Genomic DNA, 14,606 nt, shown 5'->3' on the forward strand with positions numbered 1-14,606 from the left:
TCTGCGCACTCATCTCTTTCTCTGCGCACCCATCTCTTTCTCTGTGCACTCATCTCTTTCTCTGTGCACCCATCTCTTTCTCTGCACACTCATCTCTTTCTCTGCGCACCCATCTCTTTCTCTGCACACCCATCTCTTTCTCTGCACACTCATCTCTTTCTCTGCGCACCCATCTCTTTCTCTGCACACCCATCTCTTTCTCTGCACACTCACCTCTTTCTCTGCACACTCATCTCTTTCTCTGTGCACTCATCTCCTTCTCCGCACACCCATCTCTTTCTCTGCACACCCGTCTCTTTCTCTGCGCACTCACCTCTTTCTCTGCACACTCATCTCTTTCTCTGCGCACTCATCTCTTTCTCTGCGCACTCATCTCTTTCTCTGCACACCCATCTCTTTCTCTACACACCCATCTCTTTCTCTGCACACCCATCTCTTTCTCTGCACACTCATCTCTTTCTCTGCACACTCATCTCTTTCTCTGCGCACTCATCTCTTTCTCTGCACACCCATCTCTTTCTCTGCACACCCATCTCTTTCTCTGCACACCCATCTCTTTCTCTGCACACCCATCTCTTTCTCTGCACACCCATCTCTTTCTCTGCACACTCATCTCTTTCTCTGCACACTCATCTCTTTCTCTGCGCACTCATCTCTTTCTCTGCACACCCATCTCTTTCTCTGCACACTCACCTCTTTCTCTGCACACTCATCTCTTTCTCTGCACACCCATCTCTTTTTCTGCACACTCATCTCTTTCTCTGTGCACTCATCTCTTTCTCTGCACACCCATCTCTTTCTCTGCACACTCACCTCTTTCTCTGCACACTCACCTCTTTCTCTGCGCACTCATCTCTTTCTCTGCACACCCATCTCTTTCTCTGCACACTCACCTCTTTCTCTGCACACTCATCTCTTTCTCTGCACACCCATCTCTTTCTCTGCACACTCATCTCTTTCTCTGCACACTCATCTCTTTCTCTGCACACCCATCTCTTTCTCTGCACACTCACCTCTTTCTCTGCGCACCCATCTCTTTCTCTGCACACTCATCTCTTTCTCTGCGCACCCATCTCTTTCTCCGCACACTCATCTCTTTCTCTGCACACCCATCTCTTTCTCTGCACACTCACGTCTTTCTCTGTGCACTCATCTCTTTCTCTGCACACTCATCTCTTTCTCTGCGCACTCATCTCTTTCTCTGCACACTCATCACTTTCTCTGCACACTCACCTCTTTCTCTGCACACCCATCTCTTTCTCTGCACACTCATCTCTTTCTCTGCACACTCATCTCTTTCTCTGCACACCCATCTCTTTCTCTGCGCACCCATCTCTTTTCTGCGCACTCATCTCTTTCTCTGCACACTCATCTCTTTCTCTGCACACTCATCTCTTTCTCTGCACACTCATCTCTTTCTCTGCACACTCATCTCTTTCTCTGCACACTCATCTCTTTCTCTGCACACTCACCTCTTTCTCTGCACACCCATCTCTTTCTCTGCACACTCATCTCTTTCTCTGCACACTCATCTCTTTCTCTGCACACTCACCTCTTTCTCTGCACACCCATCTCTTTCTCTGCACACTCATCTCTTTCTCCGCACACTCATCTCTTTCTCCGCACACTCATCTCTTTCTCCGCACACTCATCTCTTTCTCTGCACACTCATCTCTTTCTCTGCACACTCACCTCTTTCTCCGCACACCCATCTCTTTCTCTGCACACCCATCTCTTTCTCTGCACACTCATCTCTTTCTCTGCGTGCCCATCTCTTTCTCTGCACACTCACCTCTTTCTCCGCACGCCCATCTCTTTCTCTGCACACTCACCTCTTTCTCCGCACGCCCATCTCTTTCTCTGCACACTCATCTCTTTCTCTGCGTGCCCATCTCTTTCTCTGCACACTCATCACTTTCTCTGTGCACTCATCTCTTTCTCTGCACACTCATCTCTTTCTCTGCGCACTCATCTCTTTCTCTGCACACCCATCTCTTTCTCTGCACACTCACCTCTTTCTCTGCACACTCATCTCTTTCTCTGTGCACTCATCTCCTTCTCCGCACACCCATCTCTTTCTCTGCACACCCGTCTCTTTCTCTGCGCACTCACCTCTTTCTCTGCACACTCATCTCTTTCTCTGCACACTCATCTCTTTCTCTGCGCACTCATCTCTTTCTCTGCACACCCATCTCTTTCTCTGCACACTCACCTCTTTCTCTGCGCACCCATCTCTTTCTCTGCACACTCATCTCTTTCTCTGCACACTCATCTCTTTCTCTGCACACTCATCTCTTTCTCTGCGCACTCATCTCTTTCTCTGCACACCCATCTCTTTCTCTGCACACTCACCTCTTTCTCTGCGCACCCATCTCTTTCTCTGCACACTCATCTCTTTCTCTGCACACCCATCTCTTTCTCTGCACACTCACCTCTTTCTCTGCGCACCCATCTCTTTCTCTGCACACTCATCTCTTTCTCTGCACACCCATCTCTTTCTCTGCACACTCACCTCTTTCTCTGCACACCCATCTCTTTCTCTGCACACTCATCTCTTTCTCTGCACACCCATCACTTTCTCTTCACACCCGTCTCTTTCTCTGCGCACTCATCTCTTTCTCTGCACACTCATCTCTTTCTCTGTGCACTCACCTCTTTTTCCGCACACCCATCTCTTTCTCCGCACACTCATCTCTTTCTCTGCACACACATCTCTTTCTCTGTGCACTCACCTCTTTTTCCGCACACTCATCTCTTTCTCTGCACACTCATCTCTTTCTCTGTGCACTCACCTCTTTTTCCGCACACCCATCTCTTTCTCTGCGCACTCATCTCTTTCTCTGCGCACCCATCTCTTTCTCTGTGCACTCATCTCTTTCTCTGTGCACCCATCTCTTTCTCTGCACACTCATCTCTTTCTCTGCGCACCCATCTCTTTCTCTGCACACCCATCTCTTTCTCTGCACACTCATCTCTTTCTCTGCGCACCCATCTCTTTCTCTGCACACCCATCTCTTTCTCTGCGCACTCATCTCTTTCTCTGCGCACCCATCTCTTTCTCTGTGCACTCATCTCTTTCTCTGTGCACCCATCTCTTTCTCTGCACACTCATCTCTTTCTCTGTGCACCCATCTCTTTCTCTGCACACTCATCTCTTTCTCTGCGCACTCATCTCTTTCTCTGCGCACTCATCTCTTTCTCTGCGCACTCATCTCTTTCTCTGCGCACTCATCTCTTTCTCTGCGCACTCATCTCTTTCTCTGCACACTCATCTCTTTCTCTGCGCACCCATCTCTTTCTCTGCACACTCATCTCTTTCTCTGCACACTCATCTCTTTCTCTGCGCACTCATCTCTTTCTCTGCGCACTCATCTCTTTCTCTGCGCACTCATCTCTTTCTCTGCGCACTCATCTCTTTCTCTGCGCACTCATCTCTTTCTCTGCGCACTCATCTCTTTCTCTGCGCACTCATCTCTTTCTCTGCGCACTCATCTCTTTCTCTGCGCACTCATCTCTTTCTCTGCGAACTCATCTCTTTCTCTGCGCACTCATCTCTTTCTCTGCGCACTCATCTCTTTCTCTGCGCACTCATCTCTTTCTCTGCGCACTCATCTCTTTCTCTGTGCACTCATCTCTTTCTCTGCGCACCCATCTCTTTCTCTGTGCACCCATCTCTTTCTCTGCACACTCATCTCTTTCTCTGTGCACCCATCTCTTTCTCTGCGCACTCATCTCTTTCTCTGCGCACTCATCTCTTTCTCTGCGCACTCATCTCTTTCTCTGCGCACTCATCTCTTTCTCTGCACACTCATCTCTTTCTCTGTGCACTCATATCTTTCTCTGCACACCCATCTCTTTCTCTGTGCACCCATCTCTTTCTCTGCACACTCATCTCTTTCTCTGTGCACTCATCTCTTTCTCTGCACACCCATCTCTTTCTCTGTGCACCCATCTCTTTCTCTGCGCACTCATCTCTTTCTCTGCGCACTCATCTCTTTCTCTGCACACTCATCTCTTTCTCTGTGCACTCATCTCTTTCTCTGCACACCCATCTCTTTCTCTGTGCACCCATCTCTTTCTCTGCGCACTCATCTCTTTCTCTGCGCACCCATCTCTTTTTCCGCACACTCATCTCTTTCTCTGCACACTCATCTCTTTCTCCGCACACCCATCTCTTTCTCTGTACACCCATCTCTTTCTCTGCACACTCATCTCTTTCTCCGCACACCCATCTCTTTCTCTATACACCCATCTCTTTCTCTGCACACTCATCTCTTTCTCTGCGCACTCATCTCTTTCTCTGCGCACTCATCTCTTTCTCTGCGCACTCATCTCTTTCTCTGCGCACTCATCTCTTTCTCTGCGCACTCATCTCTTTCTCTGCACGCCCATCTCTTTCTCTGTGCACCCATCTCTTTCTCTGCACACTCATCTCTTTCTCTGCACACCCATCTCTTTCTCTGTGCACCCATCTCTTTCTCTGCACACTCATCTCTTTCTCTGCGCACTCATCTCTTTCTCTGCGCACCCATCTCTTTTTCCGCACACTCATCTCTTTCTCTGCGCACTCATCTCTTTCTCTGCGCACCCATCTCTTTTTCCGCACACTCATCTCTTTCTCTGCACACTCATCTCTTTCTCCGCACACCCATCTCTTTCTCTATACACCCATCTCTTTCTCTGCGCACTCATGTCTTTCTCCACACACCCGTCTCTTTCTCTGCACGCCCATCTCTTTCTCTGCGCACTCATCTCTTTCTCTGCACACTCATCTCTTTCTCTGCACACCCGTCTCTTTCTCTGCACACCCGTCTCTTTCTCTGCACACTCATCTCTTTCTCTGTGCACCCATCTCTTTCTCTGCACACCCGTCTCTTTCTCCGCACACCCATCTCTTTCTCCGCACACCCGTCTCTTTCTCCGCACACCCGTCTCTTTCTCTGCACACCCATCTCTTTCTCTGCACACTCATCTCTTTCTCTGCACACCCGTCTCTTTCTCTGCACACCCATCTCTTTCTCTGCGCACCCATCTCTTTCTCTGTGCACTCACCTCTTTCTCTGTGCACTCACCTCTTTCTCTGTGCACTCACCTCTTTCTCTGTGCACTCACCTCTTTCTCTGCTCACCCATCTCTTTCTCTGCACACTCATCTCTTTCTCTGCACACTCATCTCTTTCTCCGCACACCCGTCTCTTTCTCTGCACACCCATCTCTTTCTCTGCACACTCATCTCTTTCTCTGCACACCCGTCTCTTTCTCTGCACACCCATCTCTTTCTCTGCGCACCCATCTCTTTCTCTGTGCACTCACCTCTTTGTGCACTCACCTCTTTCTCTGTGCACTCACCTCTTTCTCTGTGCACTCACCTCTTTCTCTGCTCACCCATCTCTTTCTCTGCACACTCATCTCTTTCTCTGCACACTCATCTCTTTCTCTGCACACCCATCTCTTTCTCTGCACACCCATCTCTTTCTCTATACACCCATCTCTTTCTCTATACACCCATCTCTTTCTCTATACACCCATCCTTTGCTTTCATCTACTTGACTTCTATTCAAGCTCCTGTGTTGACCATCAACCTCCCTACCAGTCATCCTCTTCACATGCCCAAGCCACAGGGCCAGGCTACATTTGTCCAGACGCATAGTTTCCCTTATTGTCCATTAGGCTTTCCCACCCTTCTTGTAGAGGTGTGGATAGGATTTGGGGGAACCATCATGAAAAATTACTAATAAATTGTATGTGTGATAAAAAATAAACATTTCTATCTATGATTGTTACATTTTGGCTTCTTTCTTTTTATAATAATACATATGGGACTAAAAGCCAGGTTTACTGATAGAAATGGCCCCGCTTTTTCTGATACATAAATAAATGTTATTGTCGAGCCAGTTGTCGAAGGGAGGGGTCAAGCCATTCAATTCAAATACAAGCATCTTATGGGTTTTGTTTGTTTGATTGGCAGCTTGGTTTCAAGTTTAAGAGACATGTATTTAGATTTGCTTTGTCCAGGTTATTTTTCAAAAAGAATTTCTCAGCCTGTCTTCTAAAATAGAATAGTCTGAAACCAATGGGAAAAAGGGAGAGAGACTCTATAGGCAGTCAGAAAAAAATCCCCACGTAAAGGTTAAACCCAGAAACCCTGTATTTGGTCCACTTTGCACTGCCGCTTAGCATAGCTAACGTAACCATTTCGTTATTTTCTATTTTACAAAGAACCCTGCTCACTTATCCAGTTAGTGTTTGATAAATCTGTTCATCAACTCTCAGCCTAAGTAACAGACTCGTGAAGTGTTTATTCGGTCAACTTTTGCAGTCAAGGAAGATCACATGAAGGCATGTTATAGTCAAAATACACTAATGAGAGTTTTCTATTGCATCCCTGAGAGCCAAAGATGACCTAAATATTGAGCATGTAATGTGCATTCCGTGCCTGATGGAGTAGGGGCTCATCAATCGGAATTCTCTGAGACATTTAACCTGAGATGAACATCTAGAGTAAAAACCACTTACTAGTAGAGCCATCCAAAACATCTGTGCTCTGGTTTATCTACCCTTCCCGCCAGGTTTTTTCCTTTCTTTCCTAAAGCCATCAACTTAGGCTGAGCTATGATTCTACAGTCACTGACAGCCCTCCAATATCATAGAATCATAGAATCATACAGCACAGAAAGAGGCCATTCGGCCCATCGTGTCTGTGCTGGCTCTTTGGAAGAGCTATCCAATTATTCCCACTCCCCTGCTCTTCCCTATAGCCCTGCAAATTTCTCCTTTCCAAGTATATATTCATTCCCTTTTGAAAGTTATTATTGAATCTGCTTCCACCACCTTTCAGGCAGTGCATTCCAGATCATAACAACTCGCTGTGTAAAAGAATTTCTCCTCATTACCCCCTCCTGTACAAGTAGCCTTTTGGCAGGTATCAGCCGAGACAGCAAATGTTGGCATTTAAAAGGTAATTTAACAATGTATTCACCAAACATAGTGTTACCTTTAGATTTCCCACACACTTTTCCATGGGGTTGTATCTCTATTTAAAAACCTTTAATTTAGCAATCTTTGCTATCATAGTGTCTGGAAATAAAGAACGACTTGCATTTATATAGGAACATAGGAACATAAGATCAGGAGTAGGCCATTCAGCGCCTCGAGCCTGTTCTGCCATTCAATAAGATCATGGTTGATCTGTGACCTAATTCCATATCCTTTAATACCTTTGATTAACAAAAATCTATCAATCTCAGATTTAAAATTAACAATTGAGCTAGTATCCACTGCCGTTTACAGAAGAGAGTTCCAAACTTCTCCCACCCTTTGCGTGTAGAAGTGTTTCCTAACTTCACTCCTGAAAGACCTGGGTCTAATTTTTAGGCTCTGTCCCCTAGTCCTAGACTCCCCAACCAGCAGAAATCATTTCTCTCTATCTACCCTATCAGTTCCCCTCAATATCTCAAAAACTCCTAGTATCACTCAGGTATCATTTTAATGATACGCTGCACTCCCTTTAAGGCCAATATATCCTTCCTAAGGTGTGGTGTCCAGAACTGAACACAGTGCTCCAGGTGTGGTCTAACCAGGGCTTTGTACAGCTGTAGCATAACTTCTACCCCCTTGTATTCTAGTCCTCTAGATATAAAGGCCAGCATTCCATTAGCCTTTTTGATTATTTTCTGTACCTGTCCATGACATTTTAATGATCTATGTACATGGACCCCTAAGTCTCTTTGGACCTTCAATGTTTCGAGCTTTTCACCATTTAGAAAGCACTCTGATCTATCCTTTTTAGGTCCAATGTGGATGACCTCACACTTGCCTACATTGAAATCCATTTGCCACAGTTTTGCCCATTCACTTAATCTGTGACTATGGCCCCGATATTACCAGGGAGGCAGGATGGCGGCGGGGGGGCGGGGCGACTGGACGCGTGGGTAACCCGCCCACTGAAATCCGTCCGCTCCCCACGGGATCGCGGGTAAATTGAAGCCACTTAACCATGTGCAAGCCCAACTAAGTGAGGACGGGGACCCACCGAGGTGTGTGTATCTGCGCTGGTGGATGGCTCACTCAGATGTGACGGTGCCCCCTCAGAGGCCGGCAGGTCCTCTGAGGAATCGCCCTCTGCCGTCACAGCAGTCGCTGAAGGCCCTGTAAGAGAACAGAAGGCAATAATAAGCATGATGATAGATGTTGAGGTGCTGAAGATGGCAAGGCATGTTAACATCGTTTGCTATTGTGAGTGCTGAATGTTAAAGTTCTGTCACCAGCCGTTTGTCAGGTGGCGGTCTCGGTGTCCCCGATGGACAGGCACTCAAGGGCGCTGCTTAGTTCAAGAGCCTCCTGCTCCGGGTCCGTGAGGACCACCTGATGTTGCTGCCCCTCTCCGGTCTTCGCCCTCTCCCGTGCATTCTGGGCTTTCTTCTCCTATAAGGGGAGAAAGTAGAGAGGTGTGAGTGAGAGATGGTGACGTGGCCAACCGCTGAATGCATTGGTTTGGGTGAGGCTGACCGTGAAAGAGATGCATCAGAGGGTGAGCATGAGACAGAGCCATGAGATTGTATGAAGATTGGGTTGAGTGGTAGTGGTGGGATGAGTACTGGAGAGGTGAGGTTGTCCATGGGGAAGTTGATATCGTGTGAGGCCCTGCGAAACAAGCCATCAGTGACCTGCCTTATGCACTTGTGTGCAGACGACTGAGAGATCCCGGCGATATCCCTGGTGGCACCCTGGAATGATCCGGAGGCGAAGAAGTTGAGGGCAGTAGTGACTTTGTCAGCGACAGGTAAGAAGATGCTGCTCGGGCCAGTCGGGAGCAGCTCAGCATGAAGGAGGCTGCAGATGTCTGCGCCTACCTGGCAACTGACTCTGAGCCTCCGTATGCACTGCTCCTCAGAGAGGTCCAGGAAGCTGAGCCTCGGTCTATAGACCCTGTGGCGAGGGTAGTGTCTCCTGTGACACCGCTCCCTCAGTTGTTGCCCTCTCTGCTGTTGTGCAGGTGCCTGTGGCGCAGCACTGTGTTGTGGAGCTCCACGTGGCGGAGGTAGACGCCGTGCCTGGTGAGGCTGGTGATGTTGCTCGTCCTCGGATGAAGTGATGAATGCAGCTATGGCGCCCCCCATCCTGATGTTGTGAGTTTGAGGGGGTCCGCAAAGTAGGTAAATGTGTTTGCACAGCAGAGTTTAGGGTATAAATTAATAATTTTCAGTGGAAAGACAAAGGTGTTGCAGCCAAAACTTTGTCTGAAGTGACAGAGTGCCCTGCTGCAATAAATGAGGCTTTCCCCCCAACCTGTCAAATAAACCTTTGCATCTCCCACTGGCTGCTGGCTGAAACACGTCTGCTCCAACAGGGAGTGTTTCCCACAGCACGGGAAACACGCTGAGGATCCTTCAAAATTGCACCCCTGCCAAAATCTCCACTCAATGAGGTCTGTCAATTACCTCAACTACCTAAATAACTATCTAAATTATCATCCCGCCGGCTTTAATTGCCGCTAGGAGTCCCGCATGCGGGAGCTGCGTGTGCACCCGAGCGCGTCATTGGGGAACCCGGAAGTGAGCAGGTTGGAGCTGCTCTGGGATTCCGCCATTTTCGGAGCCCCCCGGCCCCCACGCACCCGCTCGGCCATCCGAAAATCGGCCCCTATGTCTCTGTAATTTTATGATTTATGCTGCTTACAATGCTGCCTATCTTTATGTCATCGGCAAACTTGGATATGTATCTCACTGTCCCTCCATCTAATTCACTTTAAATACAGTCAATAGTTAAGGCCCCAACACAGATCCCTGTGGGACACCACTAGTCACATCCTGCCAATTTGAGTATCAGCCCATTATCCCTACTCTCTGTCTCCTGCCACTCAGCCAATTTCCTAACCAGGTCAATAATTTGCCCTCAATTCTATGAGCTTCAATTTTAGCTAACAATCTCTTATGAGGGACTTTATTGAATGCCTTCTGGAAGTCCATATAAACAATGTCCATAGACATTCCCCAATCCACTACTTTAGTCACCTCTTCAAAAAATTCAATCAGGTTTGTCAGTCATGACCTACACTTTACAAATCCATGCTGGCTCTCTCTGATCAGCTGAAAATTTTGAAAGTGTTCAGGCACTCCATCCTTAATTATGGACTCGAGTAATTTCCCAACAACAGGTTAGGCTAACTGGTCTATAATTCCCTGGTTTGCCTCTCTCACCTTTCTTAAATAGCGAAGTGACATGTGCAATTTTCCAATCTAAAGGTACAGTTCCTGAATCGAGAGAACTTTAGAAGATTATAGTTAGGGCTTCTGCAATGTTCACACCTACTTCCTTTAAAACCCTGGGATGGAATCCATCTGGTCCTGGGGATTTGTCACTCTTTAGTGCCATTATTTTCTTCATTACTGTTAATTTGCTTACATTAATTATGGTGAGTCCCCGTCCCTGATTCAAAATTAGTTTTCTTGGGGTGTCCAGCATGCTATCCTCTCCCTCTACTGTAAATACTGACGCAAAGTAATTATTTAACATGTCCGCCATTTCCTTATTGTCATTTACAATATCACTATTGTCAGTTTTTAAGGGGCCCACATTGCTCTTGACCACCCATTCAGTACATGAACCTCTCTCTCTGCGATGCCCGCTCTGTGCACGATCCACTCTCTGCGATGCCCGCTCTGTGCATGATCCACTCTCTCTGTGATGCCTGCTCTGTGCACGATCCACTCTCCCTGTGATGCCCGCTCAGTGCATGATCCACTCTCTCTGCGATGCCCGCTCTGTGCACGATCATCTCTCTCTGCGGTGCCCGCTCTGTGCACAATCCACTCTCTCTGCGATGCCCGCTCTGTGCATGATCCACTCTTTCTGCGATATCCACACTGTGCACGATCCTCTCTCTCTGCGATACCCGCTCTGTGCATGATCCTCTCTCTGCAATGCCCGCTCTGTGCACAATACAGTCTCTCTGCGATGCCCGCTCTGTGCACGATCCTCTCTCTCTGCGATGCCTGCTCTGAGCTTCAGGTTATAGTGCCTTTCACAACCTCAAAGTCCCAAAGCACTTTACAGCTAGTGAAGTACTTTTGAAGTGTAGTCACTGTTATAATGTAGGAAACACAGCAGCCAATTTACGCACAGCAAGCTCCCTTAAACAGCAATGTGATAGCGACCAGATCACCTGTTTTAGTGATGTTGGTTGAATATTGGTCAGGACACCTGGGAGAACTCCCCTTCTCTTCTTTGAAATGGTGCCATGGGATCTTATATGTTCACCTGAGAGGGGCCTTGGTTTAACATCTCATCTGAAAAAGACAGCACCTCCAACAGTGCAGTACTCCCTCAGTACTGCACTTGAGTATCAGTCTAGATTTTGTGCTCAATGTCTCTGGAGTAGGATTTAAACCCATGACCTTCTGACTCAGAGGCAAGAATGCCACCCACTGAGACACGGCTGACGTCTGCACCGAGATGCATTGTGGGACCAGCTTACCTTACTGATTGATGATTAATCAGGTTAATTTAACACAAATCCTAAACCTTGGACTCAGGAAATATAAGCAAACAATTCACTGGGCAGGAAAGAAACAGAAGTATTGAACTGTCCATGGATCATGTCACATGCACCTTCATGTGACCTTTCGGTTAGAGGGCCCCAAGAATGATGCCAGGTATTTTTTTGATGCATTGGTAATTTCAATCAATTATGTTAGGCTGTCCAGAGAATATCATGTGGATCTACACAAATAATTTCAGTCAGAAGTCAGAGCTGATAAATATGATTGTTGTAAAACGTAATTTAGAGAAAGGTTTTTTGGCAGCACATTATGTTTTGTGAAGACTTTAGTTTTATTATTTTTTCACGTGGCAGTAAACCAAAGCATTTTTAAAAATCTTTCCCATTGTATCAGGTTGCTAAGGAAATAAAATCTTAGAATCATAGAATGATACAGCACAGAATGAGGCCATTCGGCCCATCGTGCCTGTGCCGGCTCTTTGAAAGAGCTGTGCAATTAGTCCCACTTCCCTGCTTTTTCCCCATAGCCCTGCAAATTTATCCCCTTCAAGTGTTTATCCAATTCCCTTTTGAAAGTTATTATTGAATCTGCTTCCAACGCCCAGGCAGTGCATTCCTGATCATAACAACTCCAAGTGAAAAAAATTCCCCTCATCTCACCTCTGGTTCTATTGCTAATTACCTTAAATCTGTGTCCTTTGGTTACGGACCATTCTGCCACTGGAAAAGATTTCTCCTTTATTTAATCTATCAAAACCCTTGGTGATTTCGAACAACTCTATTAAATCTCCCCTTAACCTTTTCTGCTGTAAGGAGAACAGCCCCCAGTTTCTCCAGATAACTGAAGTAAAATGGTGGTCGTGTAGATTCTTAAATAAAATTAGAAGATGCTGGAAATACACAGCAGGTTAGTCAGAATCTAAAAGAAGAGGAATGGTTAAGATTTTGGATTGATCAGGAGCTGTCCTAATCTTGTCACAATCAGCTATTACTGATAGATCTGTATTTCCATCATTTTCTGGTCTTATTTCAGGTTAGCAGTATTTTTACCCTTGCGTCTACTTACATCGTAAACTCTGTTTTCTGCTGAGTCTGAATACCAGGACATTCTGAGTTCTGGCAACCCGACTCAGCTCTGACTGACTGAATTTATGTTTTGTCAAAGTGGCAACTGATGATCAGACACGGAAGCCTAGAAATTATTGTTGATATACGGGCAAACAATTGATGTATTCGTGTTACATTCTTAAGTCCGCTGTTTTAAGGCAGGAGTTAACCCGTTTATTATCAATGGCTTAACATTTATAAAGCAGCAGGGAAATGTCACATGGTTCCATCAAATGCTTTCTGTTGATGTATCCAACGTCATTTTCTAGACTAGAATGAAGAAAATCCTACAGGCTCAGAATCTTAAGTCAAAAATCATATTACATCTCGCGAAGCAAAAATATCCTGCATCGTTTACTGATCACTGTGGTTCATTGATTCACCTATCTGTAATAGTGATTTAAGGTCTCAATGTGATACCCCACCGAGAATAGACCGGAATTCAATAATTTACTGGTAGCAACAATTCTCTACAATGACATTCTTGCTTAGCACACCGTGTTAACGCTTTCATTTAGTGACACGGTTACTAATCAGTTAATAACCTTATTTCCTATTTCTAAAAAGGTTGTCTGAAAATTGAACACACCGATGTGTGCTCCTTATTCACCCCGACATCAAGTGTCCATTTTTGATTTAAGAGAAAAAATAACATACACAAATAAATGACAGCAAAATTGCGGGGGAAGAATATACTTAGTATGTGGTCCTACTCTCACCTCTCAAAGTTTATGCTGGCTGAGCATTAAAGGGAAATATTTTAGTTGGGCTATTTTTTGCCTGGTAGCTGTAATAGAAGATTAAAGGGAAGGTTAATCTATTTCATCGGGATCTGTCTGAGTGGTATCTGCGTCGATTGTTATTTTCAAGTAGACAAAAACCACAGTATTCATAACTTTGTAAAGTTGTTCCTTTTACTTTGATAGCAGCAGATGGACACTGACTGCAGGGATTGCTGATTGAGCTCGCTGTCTTTGTATAAAAATACACTTCTATCAGTTTTTTAATTAATTTTTGATTAAATCAGCACTCTCTTTATTGGGGCTGGGGAATTGGAATTAAATTTCTTGCCTTCAAATTAATCTGGAGTTTTTTTTGCGCTTAAAATAATTAGAATTATCCAATCATTTAAATTAACTTTGAATCTTGAGTCCAGACTGTGATATCCCATTAAACCACTCGCCGGTATCAGACTTTATTACTCTTTGTGCAGTTTAAGGCACTGACTGCTCCAATCCAATTTAACCGGACAATATAACATTACTTGTGACCACTTTTTGTCCTCAGTTGTGTTTTTAAAGTAAATGTCATATTCCAAAGCCCTGATTTACGAGTGTTTTTTTTTTGTATCTATATTCTTATGGGGAAACACTTCTGTCAGCCTTTGTTTATTATTGGATCAGCGCTGTGGTGTGTGTCTATCCTGGGCTGGGGATTGTAGGTTTATGGCTGTGGAGAACCTCCCCTTTAAGAGGCGGTCGGGTGAGGATCTCTGCTCCGTGGCGGGCTGTTCCACCCTGGGGGGAGAATTTCTTTCCTCAGGAACGGCCAGTGATAGTGTCAACGGGGCGGGCGAGCAGAGCGGGGAAGTGGCCCTCTCTCGATCCGACCGAGCAGTGCAGAGCGCGGCTCATAAAATGAACGAGGCGGCGATCAGCAAATCTTCAAAAGCATCGAAACGGCTCAAGAGCATTCGCAAAAACTCCATCAACCGCAGGATCTACTCGGCGGCTTACGAAGAGCATGAGAACAGGTGAGGCTGAGCCCGGGAGTGTGTGTTTTTTGGTGGGGTTTGGGCTCTTGTTAAAAAGTGGAGTTTGTGTGTTAAACAGATTCCAAGTATTTCCACTTTAAATTTCAAGTAATTTTGGGGAGGTTCTGAGTTATTTTTGACAGTGGGGATGGTTTCATTCCAAACACTCACCAATGTTTTAATCGACATCTCAATCTAATATATACTCAAATATATATAATTAATTAAACATATGTAAATAATTACT

At 45.8% G+C, this 14,606-nt stretch overlaps 1 protein-coding gene across 1 annotated transcript in view; it reads left to right on the forward strand.

The window, feature by feature from the left end:
• Nucleotides 1-14,051: 14,051 nt before the first annotated feature.
• The window catches only part of LOC137301649 (transmembrane channel-like protein 3), a 43,620-nt gene continuing 43,065 nt past the window's right edge, over nt 14,052-14,606 (forward strand). The window contains exon 1 of the mRNA XM_067971188.1: nt 14,052-14,359. Within this exon, the coding sequence (XP_067827289.1) occupies nt 14,052-14,359 (308 nt within the window). The remainder of the gene's footprint in view (nt 14,360-14,606) is intronic.

This window comes from Heptranchias perlo, chromosome 34, assembly GCF_035084215.1.
Source record: "Heptranchias perlo isolate sHepPer1 chromosome 34, sHepPer1.hap1, whole genome shotgun sequence".
NCBI classification, from domain to species: Eukaryota; Metazoa; Chordata; class Chondrichthyes; order Hexanchiformes; family Hexanchidae; genus Heptranchias; species Heptranchias perlo.